The sequence below is a fragment of the Oryzias latipes genome, chromosome 15, assembly GCF_002234675.1.
Source record: "Oryzias latipes chromosome 15, ASM223467v1".
Lineage (NCBI taxonomy): Eukaryota > Metazoa > Chordata > Actinopteri > Beloniformes > Adrianichthyidae > Oryzias > Oryzias latipes.
The window spans coordinates 8638646-8661773 of NC_019873.2; the positions used below are offsets into that span (position 1 = coordinate 8638646).

Sequence of the window (23128 nt, forward strand, 5' to 3'; positions counted from 1 at the left end):
GTCTTAGCTTTGTTTGTCACTTGCTTTTCTAAGTGCTGCCTTTTCTCCCACCTGTCTGGCTAAGCTGTGAGGTACTCCGACTCCGTCTCGATGGCAGGATGGCAACAACTCGTTGGCTAAGGCTTGAGCGCCGCTTCTTGATCCCACTTCCCAGGCTCCCGAGCGCCGTGTCAGACTGGCTGCCGTCGGCGTGCTCCATACCGTAGATCTCACCACTCACACTGGTGCTCTTCATCATGTGGCGGCCCTGTACACGCACTGCTCGACTGATGGAAACATATGACAGTCCATTATTTGTTCATTAGCTGTGCAGAAGACATGCTGGGGGAGGGTAGGGGGTGAGTGTGTGTACCTGAAGCGGCCTTGGGGTCTTTCTGACTGGATGGATATGTAGCTGGTGCTACTGATGCGAGAGGCACTGCTGGTTCGAGAGATGGCTGACACATCGCTGACATCACTGTCTGAGGACTTATGGGAAACGTTTTCACTGCTTCTCCTCTGGTCTTTGTAAAGCTGTGAAGAGAAATTCAGATGGTATAAAAACAAGGAGCATTTTTGGGACATATTTGTTACTTTGGTAAACCCTATATGTTAAGGGACCATGTATTAACATTAGTTATACCATGGTCCGGGTGAATACTTGATTCTGATTGGCTGCTGGGTGTACATTAAAAAGTGATCATGCGCAGTGATAACCGTATGCCCCAAAAAGAAGTACCGGTCAGATATGTTTAATCTCCTGTATCACTGCGTCAACTTCTTTCAAACTAAATTTAGCTTCATCATCTGGACAAGAGGTGGTAAGAGGTGACCTTTCTCTCTGAACTGATGATTTATTCAACCCATCTGGACGATCAGCATATATATAGCGCTTTATATCGCAGAATCTTGACTGCAGCGGTGGTGCGGCGCCTTGTCACATTACCATGACAAGGCGCTGCACCATGTAACAAATAGTCCGTGTAACCCCGATGAAATTTTGCGCTATCACTTTAAATTATACTGCGCTGTATCCTCCTAGTGAATTTCTGCACTGTCACTTTAAATTTGCCGGTTCCCTTGCACTGTGCAAATACCGCGAGACTATAAGTTCTATAGTGATGTGGCTTTCGTTCTTGGGAGACCTGTCAAAGCACTGACAGGTTGCAAGTACGAGGGAGCTGGGCTGTGTACCGCTGCTGCAGATCGGCATTCATTATCTGAAGCCGGGATTTAAGTCTGCACAGTTGAGCAAAAAGTGAACTGGTGAGTGCAGCCATGATTGAGACAGCTGGCGCGGGCGCCAACTTAAATGAATTGTTTTTTTTATAATTGGATGTGGTTAAAATGAACAATTTTTCTGCTTGATAAATAATGTTGAAATATGAATTGTGAGTACTCGTTGAAATGAAATTGATGATCATCTACATTGAAATAGAAGTTTGAAATGTTGTACAACTATCAATTATGCACTTAAAATAATTTTTGTAATTTCCTCCTGATTATGAATTGCATATGCATTTGTTTATTATGTTAATTAAGGAGGTTGTGGGAATATGCTTTATTTTGATCAAAGGAAATTATTATTTATTTATTGACCCTGTTTTAACAGGCCAGGTCGCAAGACTGGTCGTCTTGCAGACCAATCTATTGGATGCTCAACCTGAGCACTGGACAGAATTGTTTATCAGGGAGTTTTACCACTCCCAGAAGAAAACAAAGAGGATAAATCCTCTGCAGATGGCGAGCTAAAAAGGAGCCCGATCCTGATTTGGATTCTGCCCTCTTCACTGCCAGTGCGGTAGGAACTAACCCCCTTCTCATCCAACAAATCAGCTGGGGTGTTTCTTTTCTTTTCGTTCTTTCTTGTTCCCAAAAGAGAACTATAAAAACTCTTTCATAAGGCTTAACAGACGCCTTAAGAACTATAAAGACATAAAAAAAAACAGAAAACATCCTCTGGACTCAAAAAATATTTCTTTGTTGTATATATTGTGATTTTTTTTTTTTTTGTATTCACTGTATATTGTAAATACATTCACATTAGCAACTCAAGTCTTGTCTGTGGTTTTTAAACATTCACATTCCTCCATGAGTCGAACCAAACTAGCCCAAATGAATTAAAACCAACTTTGCAAAGTTCATGTAAGACATACATGCTACATCCGCTTTTTGTGAAAAAAGCGATCCAAATCAGAAAAAAACAAGAATTAAGGACTAAAAACTGGTTAACATTTATGTTATGTCTTGCTGCTTCTGCTTTGCTGCATCCCCTTTCATTCTGCTCACCTGGCAGGTGAAGCCAATGATCTTGATCAGCACCTGCCAGGTATTTAAGTCATTGGAGGCCACAACCAAAGCAGAGGCATGCAGAGAGAGAGCAGAGCAGGAGGCTGGGGAGCAGTTGTGTTTGTGTTATGTGTTGGAGCTGTGCTGGGGCCTGTTTCAGAAAGGAGGTTCGACCAACTCTGAGGTTGAACTTGAACTCTGAGTTGGTCAATCGGGAGATTAACAACTCTGAGTTTTCTGTTTCAGAGAAGCTGATCGGAGTTAGGTCAATCAACTCTGAGTGGACTGATTCGGAGGTGAGCGTGAGCACCGCGACTATAAGAAGCCATTATCAATGGAGCGCAGATATCACGAGTCACCATGGCAACCGTGAAAAAAAGAGGTCTGCATATTTTTCGCCAGCTGAACTTGACGTGCTGCTGCAGAGTTACAGTGAATATGAGCACATATTCCAGAAGAAAAGTAACACCGCTGCATCTGCAAAACAGAGACAGTTAGCGTGGAAAACATAGCTGCTCAAGTTAATGCCTAAGTTTGCAAATCATTTGCAAATCTAAATCATTGTTAGAAAATATTGACTGTAATAACTTTTTAAATAGCGTAAGGTGTGAAATAAAAAATGGCTATATTTAGGTGTACTTTTGAAGTGTCATTCCTGGTGTAATTGCAGGAAATGCTGCATAGTGTACAGAACCAATCTGGGGGGGAAAATGCATTTAACGTCGGTAATGTTTAGAGGACTTTTTTGTTAACCTTCCCCTCTTGCAAACGTTGGTCAGTTTAATATTAATACATACAATTGTGTTTTTAAAAGTGAACTTTTGTCTACTGTTGAACCTTTCGCTGTGCGAAGACTTCCCCTTTCTTTTCTCTCGTCTTTCCGACCGACCGTGGTCAGAAGCGCAGGGGAGATTTCCTTCAGGGCCGAAGGGAATTCTCCTTCGGGGTTCACTTCCCGTTGGAAACCCTCAACCTCCAGACCGGATTAAGAATGACTCCAAAACAGTTATTCTGGGAATGACACCTTCTCTTTATTTAACTAAGTGCTCCGTCCTCCGAACACACAATATATACCACGCACACACCTCCGCTCCTTGCTCCCCCCCCCCCCCCCCCCCATCTGCACCTGCAATCGCCCCTCCCCTTGTCTCTCGTGGATCGCACCCCGCTCAGCACACACACTGCAACACTACCCTTGTATTGATCAAGTGGTATAGGTTTATACGGGATTAAGAAAATAAGCAGTGCTAGAAAATTGTGTTTCCAAAAAGTAATTGTTACATTAATCTAATTCAATGTCCCTGATTTCATTTTCACGTAGATGCAATCCTGCAGGAATTTAAATAACATGGCAGCAGTTAAAAGTGAAAAAGAAATCGAGTCTTCTCAAAATCCTCGTACGAGGTAAATATAATTCTCTACGAATTATTGCAGCCTCCTCGTCTATTGGGTCCTCCAAAAAAGGACACGCCATTCTTGTCACTTAGACCGTCTCTGTGTGACGGAAATGTGGGCAATGAAGGTTAAAGTGAAAAATACGTCGTTCGTCTTTAAAAAGGGGAGGGGACCGGCAGAAACTTTGAGTTTGGAGAATAAAACCTGCTCCCGACCAGGTTAGGTTCACAGCATAAGTAACCATGGACACTGACTCCGAGTATAAGTTACCTCTCTTTCAGAAAGGGGTTTGACTTACTCTGCTTTCTCTGGTTTAACAAACCTCCCATTCTGAAACGGAAAACCCAGGGTTTCCCTGATTTCAGGGTTAATGCACTCAGAGTTTACACTTAACCTCCTTTCTGAAACAGGCCCCTGGTTTAGCCTTAGCAGGGAGCTGCTGACTCCGACGGTCAACGTGGCTGGGTCAGTTGTCTCCCTGAACTATTTTGTTTGGCCAAGGTCTCCAATCCCTTTGTTTTGTCTTTTGTTGGGACCAGCACAGTAATTATGTTTTACAGGACACAGGTTATTTCTACCATCTAATAAACTGTGTTCCTAAATTTTGGTGTCCATCGTTCATATGTTTTGTCCCCTTTTTGATTTCCCCTAGACTGGGACAGGTTTGCCTGTCGGGGCCGTAACATATTTATTTTTTTTGTAACTGACCATGGTAAAAGCTGGTTAACGGTCTATGAAGTATGCATTATCACTTTTTACCACACGCCGTGGAAGCATTAAGTTGCTTCTGCGAAGTGCGGAAGCAACTTAATGCATGATTAAGCATTTTTTAACTATTAAATGACTTTTTAACAGTTACTATTTACTATGTTTGGTATAGGAGTCATTTTTTCCAAGTCTGATAAATTAACCTGCTTAAAATTAAGTTTTAACTTTAAGGTGATACTGAGTTTCTGTTAATCTTATTTTTTAGAGGAAAAAGACGTTGCTGCCATATTTCACGTCAGCATGTCTGTATTGAAACAAATGCATGAGATTCGTTTTTTTCGTCTTTCCATGGTTTAAACTCGGAGCCTTAAAATTCCTCACAAATCTTAAAAGTCTGTATGTTCAGGTCGAATGAACTGCCTTGGTTGTCAAACTTTTAATGTCTTTTGATTTGAATCTGCAGTTATAGGCTAATTTCTTATTTTTTAATTTATTTTTTGATGAGCTGATCTTGAGGATCTCTGTATGCTTTTGTATTTCTTAAAGGTGAGACTAAAACAACATAAAAAAATTACTTATCAAATTGGCATTTGGGGCAAGCAGTTTGATAGAAGTTGGGGCTGGGAAAAAAGAACGAGTATAGTATAGATCCATGAGTGACAAATTAGAGACTCGGGAGCAAAAACAAAAAGAAGTGGTGGTCCACCTCTCGTTTGCTCTTGAGGGCTCGGTCCAGGTCCTGCTGGCTGGAGGTGGCAGCAGCTGACACGCGGTTAGAATGAACCCTCATCTGGAGCTGACGAACGCGCTCCTCTGCTACCAGGGCTGCACAGAAACATTCAGGAGGTTATTGGACCCTCCCCATGAAGCTCCTTAACCTTAAGGACATGTCACACAGCCACTATGTTCCACATAGGACGTTTTGGTCTTTCGTGATGCATGCATGTTTTACGTCATTCATAAGTGTTTCTTTCGTTCGTCATTCGTCGATGTGCACAGATATCTGTCGAGGGCTTAGACCAACGGGTCTTTACGTTTATTCCGTTTTGAGCTGTTCCAAATTTTTGGTTGGTTAATTCTTACGCAGTTTATGCATATTTTACGTAGTTTATACAGTATTATTATAGAAATCTTACAGAATTGCCCTTGGTTTTTCAAGATGCATATGCAAATTTGTGGCTTTCCACAACTGTTCCAAGTATGTCAAGCAAACTTTTTACGCATGTACCATCAATTTTTATCTCTTACATTGGGTATACAGAGCACATATGTTAACATTGCGTAACTGACTCACAAAGACAACAACTTTCATCACTTTTCCGGCATATAGTCACGTTTGAACAATGTTCCACCGTGCGGTATGTGCAACAAGCACATAGTGGCAGTGTGACACGGCTTTAGGTATGTACTTTTAATTTCAACAGTTTTGTGTTTTCTCCATTTCATGAAATGGCCACATGCGAAAAAAAAAAATGTTAACAAGGAAGGATACACAACAGTAAATTAACAGATAAACTAAATATAATGTAAGCAGGTAAACTTAAAGATACCTTGTTCTACGGTGCTGCTCTGAGGTGGAAGCTGAGGGAGCTGGCGAACTCTGCGAGCTGACGAGGATGTTACTGAGGTGGAAAGAGATGTGCCGCCTTGTAGGTGACCCCTAACACAATACAGGATGAGAATAAAGCAGACAGACAAAAACAAACAGATAGGGAATAATAAGTGTGAGGGAACCAAGAAGAGTGGATAGAAGCAACGATAACCGGGGTAAAAAGAAACAAAAAGAGATGATTACAGACATTAACAGCATATGCTTGACAAGCAGGGAGGGGCTTCTACTTCTCTTTCTTTTTCTACTGTTTACTTGTGTATATCTGCACCCTACATGTGGAAGAGGCTTGATGTGAAATGCCAAAGTAGTGTAAATCTGGCTTGCTACAGACTTTTTCTTTCACAGCTCTATTCTAATAAATGAAAGACTTGGAGCCGTATGGTTCCAGCCGGGCACAGGCCGCAATTATTAATATCTTCCCTAAGATCAATTTTCAAATGGTTGGCACTTCTCTGAATCAAAAGGGCTGCCGTCCAAACATCCCCGCCAAATCCGAGGCCCTGATTGGTCACAGTTCAACTGGTTTTACTTGCAACACGAGTTCAGTGGACGAACGTTTTGTATGTCGAGCCTAAAAATGGCCGTAAAAACTTGTGTTGCAACGCGTGAATGTCAAAGTTTTGACCGTGAAAGCCTGAAATGTGCATTTATGCATGTATACATAGACCTTTTATTGAAAGTGTTTGCTTGAACGCGCGTTGCAGGGGGCGGTGTGAACGCAGCTTCAAAGGCTAAAAGCAGCTGGAACAATAAACATAAATTACACAGGTGAACTCTCTCTCTCTTCTCTTTCTTATGTGGGTTTATGTTTACTCCACACTGGAAAAAGAGAGACAATTTTTACGTATAGAAGCAGTGGCCATCTGAGCTTTTCTATCTAATTTATTGCAATCTAATAACTTGTGATACAAAAAAAACTTAAAAAAAGCTGTACATTCTTATTTTACATACTGATCAAAAGGAGAGTGCAAAAGTGCCAGAATAAAGGCGCAGCATTGTTTTAGTCGGTACACAGAAATGGAGTTCAGAGAATTTAAAATAAAATTTCATGTCAGCAAGTGTAGCAGCTATTCAGTATTTAAACACAAAACACAATGAAAAACCAACATCAATAAAACCTCAGCATCTCCAAAAAAACATTCATAACAAGGACCAACACTAAACTAGAAAATTGAAGAATAAATCTGCAAAATCCCATAATACTCTAGTAACAATGAAAGTAAATTTGAAGGAAAAAAAAAGCCAAATACTTAAAAAACAAAACAAATCCTTGTTCACATAACACGGTTAAAAATGTTGTTCATGAAAAAACAAAACTTTTATTTTTATTAACTAAAAATATTTCTATTTTCTCAAATTAAAAATTTTAAGTGGGTCTTCAAAAGATTTTTCATTTTACCAGCTCACACTTGAGAGTACACTAACAACTCCATGGCAACACAAATATGATCAAACACACAAATAGACATTGAGACAAAAAAGATTTAATAGACAACAGAAAAGTTCTCAGAAGCGAAAGCAGTCTCTTTCCTTTGTTCTCCACAGTTTAGAGCAGGGGTGCATATTAGATTGATCGACATGTCGGTATCGCGGGCCATCACAGACAAATCAAATATATATATATATATATATATATATATATATATATATATATATATATATATATATATATATATACATATATATATATATATATATATATATATATATATATATACATATATGTATATGTGTGTTTGTATATATATATTTTTCTAGGAAATAAATAGGTTTTTAGGAAATCCGTCTACGAGTCATCTTCCTCACCCAGAAATAAATGACTTGGTTGACACACAGAACGGCCAATCGAACATCCTCTGAGATAAACGTCACATCGTGTGGATTTACACTGAGCGCAAATTCTGTCTGCAACTGGAAAACCACTAAACAGCCCCGCTGGGCGGTGCCCCCCCCCCACAGAAACAGCACACATAAACAAAAAACATGTATGTGTGAAAAAAGGCATTTTTTCAAAAAATGCTACTTAAACATATTTAGTTAGGAAAGGATTATCTATTAAATACAGAAAAACAACACTAAAGGCAGACTGAGCCAACATTTATTAGACCACATAATATCAAAAGTAACAAATACATATTTAACTAAACATATTTAGTTAGTCTTTGTCCTACAAATGTGAGGTACTCAATTATAATGTTGGATTTTTCATTGTTGAAACAAAAAGTTTTGAGGGTTTTGCACATGTAATAAGATTCTCTTAATAATTCCATTTTCTCTTTTTGTGCCATAAATAACATAAATAGGGATCAAAATTTATGTCATTACTTATATAAGAAAAATCTTATTCAAACAATCTAAATACATGCGGTTCACAGCATATAACGGATAGTAATATTGCTAAGAGGTTTAAGTGTGGGAGGGGCTGAGTTACCATCTGAATCCCCACTGCTTATTGAGAGCATGCTTCGCATTACATCCTCCTTATTTCTCTAATAATGACAGAAAATGTTGTTATTTCCAAAGCTAGCATCTTATTTGTAAAATATAAATTACAGGGGTCTGAAAGCACAATAAATATGATAACAAAGATGTTCAGTGAAGTGTAATAATAAGCATAGATCAGTTTGATACCCACTTAAAGTGAGACATAGGGTTATCTTGAGAAGTTACACAGTATTTGCCTCTGCCAGAAATAAGGTGTGCAAGCATTTTGGTGGATAGATGCATAAACAAAACACTCACTGATGCCACTCACATTGTATCAAATATAGGAACAAACCTTAAAAATGTCTTCTTTTTATTTAGACTGTATGAGTTTATATATATATCCCTTATGAAACCAGTGCCTTTAGGTAGCAGGTCAAGGATCTAAGACCACAAATGTTGGCAATAGAGAAGGCTTCTGGTATAGAAACCTACACCAAATGAGTATGCCGGTTGCCTTTTGTGGGGTTTTCTGGGAAAAGAGTGAGCAACGAGAAGATAAAAAAAACAAGTACAACCCTACTACCCTAAAAGTACACACTACAGACCAAAGAAGCCCTAAGTAAACGTGTTACTCCAGACTCTACTGGTCAGTGAAAATGTTTGACACTTGTAGAGTCTCCAGTCTATGCCTTACCTGCCACTGTCAGACAGCTTTCTGCCAAGAGTCTGACATTCAGGGGTCTCCAGGGTCCGCAGCTGCCTGGAGAATGGTGGATGAGTAAAGGAAACAGTACAAAACAGAATAAAAAGATGGGTAGATGTGATGGTGGGTAAATCATTTAAATTCAAAAGGATTTTGTTCTGGAAGGTGAAGCACACTGATGGGTGGTATGATAGTGATGGGAATTGGAGACATCACACACAGTCATGCTTCATTTGTAACTGCCTGTGTATGCATGAGTGTGTGTGTCCACATATGTGTTTGTGTGTACCTCTTCTTTGCACTGAAGTGAAATAAAGTCTCTTGAGAAGGAGGTAGCATCCACATTCTCCATTCATGGACATGAAGACAAAAGGGATGATGTGTGCACCACCACGCACATGAACGAACACACATGAAAACATAGTCACACCCTTGAGTCATGGACAGAACATGTTTTACTTCATTAAATGAGCTCAAAGCCTTGAAAAAGCAAGACCTGCCAAAGAAGTTGGAGGAGAAGCTGAAAATACAAAAAGCTGCAGATTTCCAGAACAAAAGTGCACAACAGGAAGCAGCAAAAGCAGTGAGGAAGGATTTCACATCAAAGGCAGGACAAATCACTCTAAGTCAAGAGCAACACAAACCTTGCACTAAAATCACGAAGGAAAGACAAGAATTGGAAAGAGCGAAAATTACAGCAAAAAGAATCACAGCAAAAGGCCACTACTCATCAAATGACCAATCGCACACCAAGACCCACGGTCTACAATCTATCTCCAACACAATGTGAGCCAAACAACATAGAACTTGTCTGTTTTCTGTGTGTGGTTCAATAGGACAAGTTCTAAATTGTGTGTAAAATCAGCTTTCACTGTCAGCTAAACCTAACATTTACACTCCGGTTAAAGTGGTAAGAATAGCTGGTGATTTTATCTTGTATTTGATTATAGCCATACAAAGCTAGATTTCCAGTTAACAATAATTTCAAATCATAAACAAAATAAAAAATATAGAAGGGTTTAGCCTTTTGTATTTAATTAAAAACACATAGCAAAAAAGCTAAAGAAATGTATGTTCGATGGTTAATTTCTGTAGCAGTAAATCTTAAATAACTTGAAAAAGTATTTTTTAAATGGATCAAACTCTGTTGATCATGTATGTGCGGGATTTAAGCAGCAGAGTTAAGCATCTATTGTGCCCATTAAAAACTGGCTAAAACCTCTTTGTCAGTGCCAAAAAGTAGTTGTACAGTATTTTTCCCCCCGTATTCGCAGGGGTTAGAGACCAGAGACACCCGTGAATAGGCAGAATCCACGAACACAAAGAACCACCTGCCGCGGTCAAAGAATGTCCGTCAGTGATCCTTACTCATCAAAAACACTTCTTAAACATTTCTGATGCTTTGTAAAACATTTATTAACAAACACTGGAATATTGCTCAACATAAAGAGTTTTTTTTTCTTGAGCAATTTACTGTACCGTAGCGTATTTTACAATGCACATTAGGATTGTAACTCTGTCTCTCTGTGCCTTATAACCAGGAGATTCTTCATCAGTTAAGGAGGTCTTACAGCTTGATTTGAGCATCAGGCACGGCGCGTCAGTCTGGCGTGTTTTGAGCGCCGTTTCTTCCAGAATTCTAACATTCCTCCTGATGGTAATTATTCTACGCGATTATCTTCGCTCAATGTTTCAGGATATTTTCCGTCCACTTCTGAGTCCGCTGATGCCATTTCTCCTTGCAGGGGCACAAACTTTGGTTGTAGCAATTTAGGAACCAGTAGGACCAGCTGTTGCTCGCTTTTAAATATTCTTTAGCAGCTGGCAAGGAAGTCAATGGGCTGGTGTGCTCTTCATCTCCGCCCCCCCTCCTCAGAAATTCCTGCAGCACATACCTCGGAAACAAAAGTCTCATTCAAGCATCTTGAGTTGTCTGAGTTTTTGTGATGAACCGGAGGACTCACGTGACTGAAAAAAAATCTGTGAATACGTGAAACCGCTAATATTGAAATGCAAATAAGCCGGGGAACACTGTACGAGAAACAGATGGTTTCCATTGAGCATTTTGCCTGTTGTAGCTGAATCATAAGTATCCCCCAAACTAGCCCCTTTAACATGCTATGGGCAGTTGCAGTTTCAATTACTGTTATAGTTTGTATTTTTTGTTAAATAGTCCTTATGTTGGCCCTGAAACAGATTGGTGACCAGTCAGGGTGAACTCTGCCCAACAGTCGCTGGGTTAGCTAAAGCAGCCTCATGGCCTCAAAAGGGATTCAGCGGGTTCTGAAGTTGGATGGATTGTCCTTATGTTCATTCCTCAAAGCTCTTTCTCTATTGAAAAAATAATAGAAAGATGGAATGGGATCTCCCAGTATGGGACCAGTATAAAGTCAGGATTACATGGCTTTGCATGAATCTTAAAAGTTGAAGTCCCATTGGTTGTCACAGACCTGAATTTGTTTCTCATTTTAAACCTCCCTCCAGGGAAAGGTCAGCTGCAGTCATGATTGCTTGGGAAACATTTGGTGTTTCGACACTGAATCGCAAGCAAGGTGGCATTTGGTCACATTTTTAGAGTCTTCTGTGTGACCTAACTGTGGATTCAAACCAATAATTTCACAGTCTCAGGGCAGGATGTCCTTAACTCTGACATAACCTAATGAGACTCCTGTATGAATAAATTGGTAGATGCAATCTGTCATGTGTCCTTCATTTATGTTCTCTACCAAACAAGGGCAGACGAGGAACAGCACATCAATCTTTTTGGCACTGGCAAAGAAGACTTAGCAAGATTCTACATTTTTTTTAACCCAATATTATGTTCAGCTATATATCCCACAAAAGCGGGTTTCTTAAAAACTCAATTTAAAAGGGGAATGCTGCAAAGCGCTTGTTGCCTTCTACAAGATAAAGTCACTCACTATGCTTTATTTAGAAAAATAGGACTTGAAGAGTACAAAGCAGTCACTACCAGCTGTTCACAAAAATACCAGAAATTAGCAGAGATTGATGCATATATCACTTAGAGCTTGACATTTGCCTGAGCCAATATAACTAACTGTACCAGGGCGATCTTAGAATCATGCCACCTAAAAAAGTGTCTCCTTTGAAAAAAAAAAAAGATTGGCAAATATTTCCATTGAGCTGTCCAGTTCAGTTTATCTCAGAACAACTGGGATGTGATTACAACAGTAGCCATATTGACTTTTAACTCAACCCCTTTAAATGTGACAGTGTGTTAAACCAGTGTTTTTCAACCAGTGTGCCGCGGCACACTAGTGTGCCGTGGGAGATGGTCAAGTGTGCCGTGGAAAATTGCCCTCATTAACTGATCTAAAAGCATTTCCCATCTCCGGGAAATCAGCTCTTTGTTCATCCAAACAGGTCCTGATAAAACACTGAGTAGTTAGGAATATAAACGATCATAAAATACTTTTTTCTTTGTGTTTATTTGATTCTATTAAAGACATTTTGATAAGAATGACGGTAACGCGAAATAGCTGCAGCTATAACTGTGTAAGGAAAAGTCCCGCAGCTTTTACTGTCTCCACGACTCCACCAATCATTCTTGAAGGCTTAATCACATGTCATCAGTCTGACCAATCAGAAGTGGTTAAAGTCTTCACTTCCTTGTTCCAATTTAGCTCATAACTCAGTCAGTTCCGACAAAAACACCAGCTAAAGCTCGAATTTAGCGGTGTAGCTTTCCACAGAATCCGGTATCAGACCGTGGAACAAGTGAACAAAACCATGAAGCTCAGAGACGCGAGTCTGCCGTTTTCTCGCAGTTTTCACACTACATCTCCCATGATGCATTGGCTTAAAGGGACAGCGTCTTGAAAACACAACGAACATACAGTTTGTATGTAACTTAACTTTTATTACATCTTTTAGAAAAACATCTGCAACTTCCTGCTTTTTCTGCCACAATTATCACAAAAATGCACGTCAGATTGCCGGGGGGGGGGGGGGGGGGGGGGGGGGGGGGGGCTGTAGATCAAAACAGACTATGAGTTTCTGCTTTTTTTTTTTTTTTGGGATGCTGGTGTGCCGCGGGATTTTTGTCAAGGTTAAAGTGTGCCGTGGCTCAATAAAGGTTGAAAAACACTGTGTTAAATAATATGTATAAGAATGTAGATAATGGAAAATGTACAAAAAATATGGTACATTTTGGGATTTTTCATTGTAGTTAACCAATTAGTGTTGTTTTAGTTACTGTTCATCTTGGTGCCCCAACAGTTTTCTTAAATAGAGAATAGAATGCCTCTCTGAAATTTCTGCTTGGCTCAGTGGAAATGACAAAGCTATTGTGGAAAAAGATGCATAAATGAAATTTTTTTTTTATTAGATATACTTTAGTTATGCAAGTTTTAGTTTGGGTCATAAAGGCATCAGATTTTAAGGCACAAGTCAAGCTCCAGGAAGAAGCAATTGCATGGCGGAGGAACCCTCAAATGGATACCTGTCTTCTTCAGGAGAAGCATGTTGGATTAGAATCCTGGGACTTGCTGGACGTCTTCGAGGCAGAGATTTGGACAAAGATTTTCTATGTGTACACATACAAAATATGTCATCCATTGGACAAAGTCAGGTAGCAGAACTAACCTGTCATAAAGTAGTTTTAACACAGTAATGGCATTTTATCTATGTACAATTTCCAGGAAAGTTATTATTTGCCTGGAATCTGGTCTTCCTGTTGCTCTTTTGTCGTTTTTATCCTTGAGAAGGGTATCAAAAGTATCATTCACTGTCATTTCTGTGTTATTGCCTTAAAAGTAACGTTTTTATGCCACCACAAAATATCATCCATGACCATTTTAAAGACTTCCAGAGAAAGTAGTCGATGAATGAAATGACCAAAGACCCCATGGCTTCTGGTTCAGTGAATATGATTATTTCATAGCCAGAATGGACAGGATGAAGAGACAGTGATTCACAAGTTTGTCAATGCAGACTAAAACAGAAATATCATATCGAAGTAGGGGTGTAACGATTCATTTTATCAACAGTTTGATTCATGTCATAATTTGTGGCTGCTGATTCAAGAGTCAAGATTGTTTCATTTTTAACAATCCAATTCACTGACCTACAATCGATCCGGGACATCTTCAGCCAAAAATTCAACCAGTGTATTTTCCAATATTGATATAAAAGATTAATTTCATTTTTAAACGGTTTTATAATGAAATAGGTCAATGAACAACTTGCCTCAGACAAATCAATCTGGTTGAATTGCAGGGATATAAATAAATTCTTAGATTAAGTCGTACTTGTTACACCCGTATATCGAGGCAAACTGAAGTAAGCCTGTTGCATGATTACAGTAACTCTATGTTCACATCGGGATAACCAAGGAGGTGAAAAGATCCACTGGGAAGTTCAAGAAAGGCTGAATTCGGGGAATTGTCGAAATTTTGTTTAATAGTTAGGTACATTTTTCAACTTGGCGACTTCCTGTGCAGCCGTCCTTAAAGTAGTGGCAGGCGCACACTACGTACACTACTGACTATAATTTCATGCACGTGCCAAGGATAGTCCTTGTGATAGCTACCTTACTTTGAAGCGTTTTAGACATTAAAGGAAGAGTACACACGAAATGCTACTAGAGATAGAATGCTGAGGGAAAGTCTTTTCTTTAGCTTGAATGGGATTGTTCAGAAAAAAAGGTACTATAGAAACCAGAGTTATCTCCTACCGGAGGACTACAGGAAGGATATGGTCACAGTAACTGGTACCTTTCATTCTTTGGAGAGGGTGCATGTTTGTCTGGAGTCAGACAGTTGGTGCTAGCGCTCTTAACCCTGTCCAGAGAAGGCTGAAGATCACTAGACGCCCCATAGAAATACATGCCACCCAATGGAGGAAGAGACAGAGGACAGGAAGAGGAGAGCAGGAGAGGACAGAAACAAAGGAAAACAATGGACAAACAGGAAAAAAAATTAAACAGAAAGTTTGGTTAGATTCCCAAAATCTCAGTGTTAGTTTGTGAAGCAATGCATGACTGGAGTGCTGCTAAGTTGTTATGATTCTCATGAAGATAAAGTAAAGTTAAAACTGTTATTCTTTCATTGTTTGCGATAATCAACTTCATGAATATCTTTATCCATTTGCCCGTCTGCATATGTGTGTCTTACCAAAGAGGCGTCTCACAGGTGATATTGGATGATGCTGAGCGACGACATCGCGTCACGACCATTTTCACTCCTTCACATTCACACAAGCGTGGAGCCAATGAGCATGCAAGCTACCCCTTAAATCCCTGTTCAATACTTACTGAATACTTATAAAGTATCATCAGCTTTTGTGTTTTAATCACAAATCGTACACAGACTGAGAAATGTCCCCAGGACACTGTCCAAAGGCTCCGTATGCCTCAAAAGATTACTAATTTTTTTTAACATAATCTACTGGGTTTTCTTACATCTATATTTATACATACAAAATTATATGTATACTATATATATATATATGGGTAATGCCTGCAATTTTAAATCATAGGCACACCTTAACAATGAAAGACTAAATTAGGAAAAAATATCCAGAAAATCACATTGTCTGATGTTTTTGTAAATTATGTATTTGTAAATTATAGTGGAAAATAAGTATTTGGTCAATAACAAGTTTGAACCATTACTTTGTTATATATTCTTTGTTGGTAATGAGCAGTCAATTGTTTTCTGAATGTCATTACAAGGTTTTCACAAACTGTTGCAGCTATTTTGGCCCATTCCTCCATGCAGATCTCCTCTAGAGCAATGATCCTTTGGGGCTATTACCAGGCTACAGAGAGATCGAGAGACTGGCTAGGCCACTCCAGGATCTTGAAATGCTTCCAACGCAGTGTGTTTGGGATGGTAGTCATGTTGAAAGACCCAGCCAAGTTTCATCTTCAATGCCCTTGCTGATGTAAGGTTTTCACTCAAAATCTGAAGTCCTTTACAGGGATCAGACGCCCTGGGCCCCTTTTTACCGTAAAACAGTCCCAAAGTATTTCCACCGACATGCTTTACAGTGTTCTTTGGATGCAACTCAGCATTCTTCCTCCTGAGTAGATTAGAGTTCTAACCAAAAAGAACTCTTTTTGTGACTTTGGTCCCAGTTCTCTGCAGGTCATTCACTAGGTCCCCCCGTGTGGTTCTGGGAATTTTTGCTTTCTTGTGATCATTTTGACCCCACGGGGTGAGATCTTGCGTGGAGCCCCAGATGGAGGGAGTTTATTAGTGGTCTTGTATGTCTTCCATTTCCTAAAAATTGCTCCCACATTGGATTTCTTCACACCAAGCTGCTTACTATTGCAGATTCAGTCTTCCCAGTCTGGTGCAGGTCAACAGTTTTGTTTCTGGTGTCCTTAGACAGCTCTTTGGTCTTGGCCATAGTGGACTTTGTAGTGTGACTGTTTGAGGTTGTGGAAAGGTGTCTTTTATATAGAGACCCAATTCAAACAGGAGCCATAAATACAGATAACGAGTGGAGGACAGAGGATCTTCTTACAGAAGAAGTTACAGGTCTTTGAGAGCCAGAAATCTGGCTTGTTTGTAGGTGACAAAATACTTTTTTCCACCTTAATTTACTTGAGGTATACCTATGATGAAAATTACAGGCCTCTCTCATCTTTTTAAGTGGGAGAATTTGCAGAAATTTATTTTATTTTTTTATAGAAAATTCATACTTTCATCTGAGCCCTGGATCGAATGTATGATTTTGGTTAAGGGATATCATGCATAGTTTTTAATAAATGTTTTAATGTAATACACATTCAAGGACTTATCCTTAAAACTGTCGGCAGATGTTTTCTACACATATATATATGTGAATCGAACAAATGGTGGAAGTTTTTGATATCCACGTAATACGTTCAGCCAAGATGCACATTGCCACATTGCCTGCACCTTTTTAAAGTACGTTCAAGGCTACATTTTGTTGTTGGTTGCACGTGTTTGAAGGGGTAATTGTAGAGACAGGAATGGTTACCAAGTGGCAATATCTTAAGAGTGGCTATATTAAGCCACGTATATTCCGCATTTAAAACAAGTATGGCTAAGAAAAAAGTTCAGCACTGGCTGCACGTGTTTTAGAAATTAGAAATAGTCACTTTATTTACCCATCAACTTTTTGGTTAAAGGTAATATTTACGCAGATATCCCTAATTTATGACTTTGTGGATTAACAAAGTCAAATATAAACTCTAACTCCAACATTTCAAAGTCTAAATTTGTTTTAGTTGTTAGTATATTCTCAATGTCTAAAAATTTGGACTTTGAGAAATAAAACACCCAATTCCAGTTGATACTAACATATTTTCCTAAGCTCTTTTGGAAAATAACTTTCTTAAGAAAAAGTGAAATGACAGACTCATAAACATCTTTCATATTTTATTTATTTGAGGCACACTGAACCTGAAAACTTACCTTTTAGTCACATTGTGGATTCTATTTACAAAAGCAGACTCTTAGTTTTCCAATAAATCTAGAAGCTCTGCTGGTGTCAGCATGCATGCAACAGACACATGTAGAAGACAGCAGGACTGGGCAAAAGGAGGAGAAAAAAACATTTTAGCCAGAGGACTTGTAGAACAAAGACAAGAAACACATAAAACAGATGGCTATCAACCTAACTGCTGATTTCACTAGCTGCATTTTTTAGTAACATTGTGAACTTTTAGTGTGTGTTTTACTATATTTTTTGCGTGTGCTTAAAATGGATATTAAAAAAATGGACCAATTTCTGGTCTTGTTGAAATGCTCATGAATGAATGTTTGAGTAAAACTATCAGAAAGGAGAACCATTGCTTTACGCATACAAACGTTTGTCAGGGTCACACAGCACAACATGATTCAGTAAGAAAATGCACGTTTGGTATTTAGAGCTTCCAGCTCTCTAAATGATGTTTCTGACTCCAAATCTGAATGTGAGCTTCTCTGAATCGTAGCTTGGAGTTGACGGTGGAGTTTTGAATAGTTTTTAGGTTATTGAGTTGACCTCTACGATGACTTGGTCACATCGAACATTTGTCACACGTTGTGGGTCATTCCAGAATCAGAATACATTTTACAAATTGTAAATTTAAATAATCTACATACAAAATACTATCTTTAAACAAAATCTACAAAAACTGAGAGAAAAGAAAGCTTTATAAATAGTTTTTAAAAAAACAAATAAGTTACATTTTTAATAAAATGGTTAATTAAATAAAAAAATAAAGTTTGTGTATTAATTCTTTCATAGCTGTCTCTTGTAATGGTGGGAATATTTGTTTAAAAAAAACACAAAAAATATTTCAAATAATAGAACATCAGCACAGATGTTAGCTCTCTCGCCTCACTGCGAGAAGGTCCTGGTTCGAATCCCAGCTTGGACCTTTCTTTGTGGAGTTTGCATGTTCTCCCCATGGATGTGTGGGTTTTGTCAGAGCACTCCGGCTTCCTCCAACAGTCCAAAAACATGCTTCATAGGTTAACTGGTTACTCTAAATTGTCCCTGGGTATGTGTGTGTGTGGGAGTAATTGTGTGGCCCTGTGACAGCGTGTACCCCGCCATTGCCCAAGAGTAGCTGAGACAGGCTCCGCCAACCCTGTGAGCATGAAATGGATATAGAGCGAGTTAGGAAAATGGATGGATGGATAATTACTTTCAATGGAATGCGTATCCCACAGCATTCAACATAAATAAATAACCCTGCTATGCATATAATCAGAATAAGAGCATTTTATATGTATTTATTTACCTAATAATGTAGATGTAATTAAAAATAGCAACATTAATCTGTAGGCTGAGCTAATCAAGCCTTGACTGTTCATTAACAATTTTTGATGAATATTTAGCAGAAAATCAGAAAAGTAAAAAGCTTACTTTTCATGAATTTTGAAGCCCAAATGTCCTTTAATTCTGGATTGACCCCCTGTGTTATTGTTGTTTAACATTTTTAAATGTGTGTAAACATTTTATGCTTTATACTGGCTGATTGCTAGAAGGATATGAAAAACAAAACTTCAATCAATTAAGTTTAAGATTGAATTTTAAGGTTTTTACAGTTTTTATTTACATTTGTCCTGCATGGTAATACAACACATATTGTCCCAACAACGGCTGACTGAAGGACAAGTTTATGTATTGCTGCTTCAATTGTTTTGGGCTCTAATGTTAGAAATGTTTGATTTGAACGAAAAAAAAACTGCATTTGAGGATTTGGTCTTATATCTAGGCGGAAAGGGAGAAAAAGCAAATCATTTTCTACGTTTTTGCAGTGTAAGCAAACAGAAAAAACAAGGCCACAAACATGGAAGCAGGAGAAGCTAACACTCACCTCCACAGTCACACAAAAACACCTTCCTCCATCAAAAATGTCTCTGTGTACAAGGGAACCTCGTGTACAGCAAAGGAAACACACAGCTGTGTTCTCAAGACTGCGACTTACCGCTAAGGCAGTGATCACAAAGACACCTAAAACCCATGTGGATTTAGCTGCAGTACATATGTGTGCCATGCATTTTGTCCAGGAAGTGTTTAAAAATGTGGGACTGTAATGGAGAACACATCGCACATATTTCAAATATAAAGCTCTTACTGGTTGATATATTTTTCCTTGAAAGCGTTAAGTCTGGTAATCCTAAAGCCTCTACTGCCCCCTTGTGGTCAAAATGCAGAATGGCAAGAGAGCATTAATCTAACAAATGTTTCTACTGTCTTTGCAATTATTGTGTGTTCCTACTAATACTGACATGTGCAGTTGCAGTTGTTTTTGTACGTATGATTTTTCAATAACTGAGACAAAAGTTGAACTTCACCTCACTCAAAAGCAACATGTGATGACTGGCCAGTTTACCTGGTGTGCAGACACTCGGCACTTTTGCCTCGCATTGATAGGTGGATCATGAAGACCTCACTGTGGTCACCATGGGGATGGATGAAACATGAGGAAATCAACAATAATCATAAAACCAGAAGAGCAAAGGGGAAGAAAAGGGTGAACAGGAAAGAGAATCTGTCACTCATGTCCACATCCACTCTCAAAGTCTCATTCATGCAGGGTTTTTTGGTTTTGTTTGAGTTTTTCAGCTACAGCACCAAACACTTCTACAATACAGGGAACTTGACAAAAGAAAATTTCAAATTAAAAGCAGGGGAAGTGGAAAATAAGGCTTGTCTACTAAATTCTGTTCTTCAGGGTAACTGGACTTCAAAGGTTGTTCTAGAAGGCGTTTTGCTGCCCTGAAGAAGAAAACGCTATGATAACATGATGCGGACAACTAAAAATGTTCACCCACACACTAAAGCCAGTCTAAAGACGAGGACTCACCCTCCTAAAAAAAAAACACATTTGCAGGAAAGCTGTTCTGCACCAGAAAGCTCAAAGACATCATATTTCTCAAACACTGACACACACCTGTCATCCAGGTACTCCTCCTCCTGGTAGCGGCCTCTTGCGGGGTCACGGTAACGGGTCGGGGAGTGAGTACGGCGATTGTGGGAAAGCTCATCGTCCAGACTCCTGAAAGCCAAACAGAAAGATATGTTGGGGTTTTGGTCAGGCACCTTGGAGCCTGCCTCTTGCAGAGATAGCTACTTCCCTACGCTAACCCCTCATGTCCATTCTTGCATCTTTCTTTTTCCTCTTTCAAATCACCTGTTTTCTCACCAGAAAGAATTGGGGAATGTTACCAACGTATTATGGTTAAAAAAAAAAAAAAAAACGTTGGCTCAAACTGAAACTATGTAAGAAGCAGAAAAAAAAATCGTCATCCCCGACCTCTGCGTAGGAACGTTGGGTGCCCGTGATCGGTTGCGCCCCTGTTCTTCCCGGCGTGGAGAGACGGAGCGGGAGCGTATGTGATGGGAGGGCGTCCGCTGCTGCTCGGGCACCTCCAGGGTGGATGAGGATTCCCGCTGCCTCTCCCTGCCCCGCCCTTCCGCTGCAGGCCAGAAAAACAAAGACACAATCAGAAGAAATCCGCACAATCATGCAAAGTCTGACACAAAGTCCAGAGAAGGAGACGTTCTTAAAACACAGCCCTATCTTTTAATTTGAGGGTTTCTTTGTTTAAAATGAAATTTCAATTTAACGTTTATTTAAAAAGTTTAGAATAGGTTTTAAAGCAGCAAGTCCGAAATACCTGTTTCTCACTAGGATGCACAGCAACAATATGGAAAGTTTTAGGGTCAAGATAAAATTCTTCATGTACATAATTTGTCAAATTTATGCAAAATCCCCCAATTTTTTTAGCTTCAATTTATTTCCTTTATGTTTTTCACACAACACAACAGTTTGATAAGTTTCTGTGTCGACCTCCAGCTCACAGAAGCCTTACAACTCTTATTGATGTGGTTTTGAGATTTCTTTACAATGCTATTTGGATTTTGCTGCAACCATGACAAAGCCAGAGTGGGCTTTAGCATTAAGACAGTCTGTGCCTTCTCGAGATGACTCCAAGGAGGAAGAGGTAAAAGAAACAACTTAGCTACATCTAATCTGAAAATGTATGGATAGTTATGGATAATTTGTTTGTCTTTAAAGCCTAAATGTAAGGGTTTTTTTGGGAAAAGTTTCTTCCTTTAGCTCTGTTTATGTCATCTGCCTGTTCTTTGTTGTAAGTGAAATTAATAGCAATAAACATTGCAGTCCAGTCTGGATCTTCTCATTCGTGTTCTACACTAAAAAAAAAAGAAAATGGCTGAAAACACTTGGACAGAATGTAAAGCCATTGCAGTTTCAGATTTAAGTCATGTTTTAAAAATCGGTTTAAAACTGTAACATTAAAGTAAAGCTTTAAAAAGAAAAGTTTAGAGTTCTGAAAAAATTAAAATACAGATATTTTAAAAATCAAATTGCAATTACAACTTATTGTTTTACTTTATTTCCTCAAAGTAACTCTCAAAACCTATAATTCTTAAGACGGAATCATAAATCAAATAAAGATCTTCAGAAAAACAGTTTGAATTTTGACATTAAAATCAAAGTTATTGCATTTTATACCATGGTCCGGTTGAATACTCGATTCTGATTGGCTGCTGGGTATGCGTTAAAACCTGATAACCGCACGGTGAAAAAAGAAGTTCCGGTCGGCTAGCTTAAATGATTTGTATCACTGCGCCGGCTTCTGTAAAACAACCTTTTGCTTCATCATCGGGGCAAAAACAAGCGGTAAGCGATTAACTTTCCCTCTGAATTGATGCTTTATTCAACCCATCGGGACGATCAGCATATATATATCGCCGAATCTTAACTGCAGCGGTGGTGCTGCGCGACGCGGACTATATGTTACGTGATGCGGCGCGATGCGCCGCATCACGTAACATATAGTACGCTGTTTATGAGAAAAGTGATACAAATCGGAAAAAAAAACAAGAATTAAGGACTAAAACCTGGTTAATATGTATTGCTTTTGTAAGTGACCATGGTATAAGCGGGTTAATGGCCTTCGAAGTGTGCGGTTACTACTTTTTAACGCACTTCGCGGAAGTTCAGGCTTCCACGGCGTGCGTTAAAAAGTAGTAACCGCACACTTCGTCGGCCATTAACCCTTACTTATTTCAAAATAAAATTCCCAAATAAAAAAAAATATCTATTATTATTTTAGAAGGTGAAGATATGTGATTGATTCCAAATATTTTAGTTCAAAAAGCAAACTCTGGGTTATCTTTGTAATTTATCTTTATTTCTGCAATTAACAGATTTTAAAAAGAGCAGTTAAAGTAAGTAAAAGAAAATCTAAATTTTTACTTCTAGCCCAAAACAGAATCTCACAGCAAATTTTTTTTGTTATCAACAAAATTATTAAAATTAACTTTTAAATAATGTTTCTTTTGATTCTTTTCAATGAAAACAAATCAGTACATAAACACAAATACCACCAAAAATGAGTGCTTTAAGACTTGTGTCACCCACCTTTATACAGCACGGCCGCACGCTCGTCAAATTCAGGCTCTGTTACACGCTGGGAACCTAAACATTCATAAATACACAGACACACACAAATATATGTACACAGCACACCCACGTTCACACATCCCGGCTCAGG

At 38.9% G+C, this 23128-nt stretch overlaps 1 protein-coding gene across 20 annotated transcripts in view; it reads right to left on the reverse strand.

Moving 5' to 3' along the window:
* LOC101158967 (regulating synaptic membrane exocytosis protein 1) overlaps window positions 1-23128 on the reverse strand; it is a 133323-nt gene that overhangs the window by 20904 nt on the left and 89291 nt on the right. For 6 of the 20 annotated variants that reach the window (XM_023963212.1, XM_023963210.1, XM_023963209.1 and 3 more), the window contains 12 exons: window positions 22996-23052; window positions 20860-21022; window positions 20497-20601; window positions 19936-19995; window positions 14849-14938; window positions 13576-13659; window positions 9403-9459; window positions 9105-9170; window positions 5922-6031; window positions 5078-5196; window positions 353-513; window positions 52-266 (listed from right to left, as the gene is read on the reverse strand). In XM_023963212.1, coding sequence (XP_023818980.1) covers window positions 52-266; window positions 353-513; window positions 5078-5196; window positions 5922-6031; window positions 9105-9170; window positions 9403-9459; window positions 13576-13659; window positions 14849-14938; window positions 19936-19995; window positions 20497-20601; window positions 20860-21022; window positions 22996-23052 — 1287 coding nt within the window. The remainder of the gene's footprint in view (window positions 1-51; window positions 267-352; window positions 514-5077; window positions 5197-5921; window positions 6032-9104; window positions 9171-9402; window positions 9460-13575; window positions 13660-14848; window positions 14939-19935; window positions 19996-20496; window positions 20602-20859; window positions 21023-22995; window positions 23053-23128) is intronic. The other 14 variants (XM_023963213.1, XM_023963216.1, XM_023963217.1 and 11 more) reach the window with 14 other exon arrangements.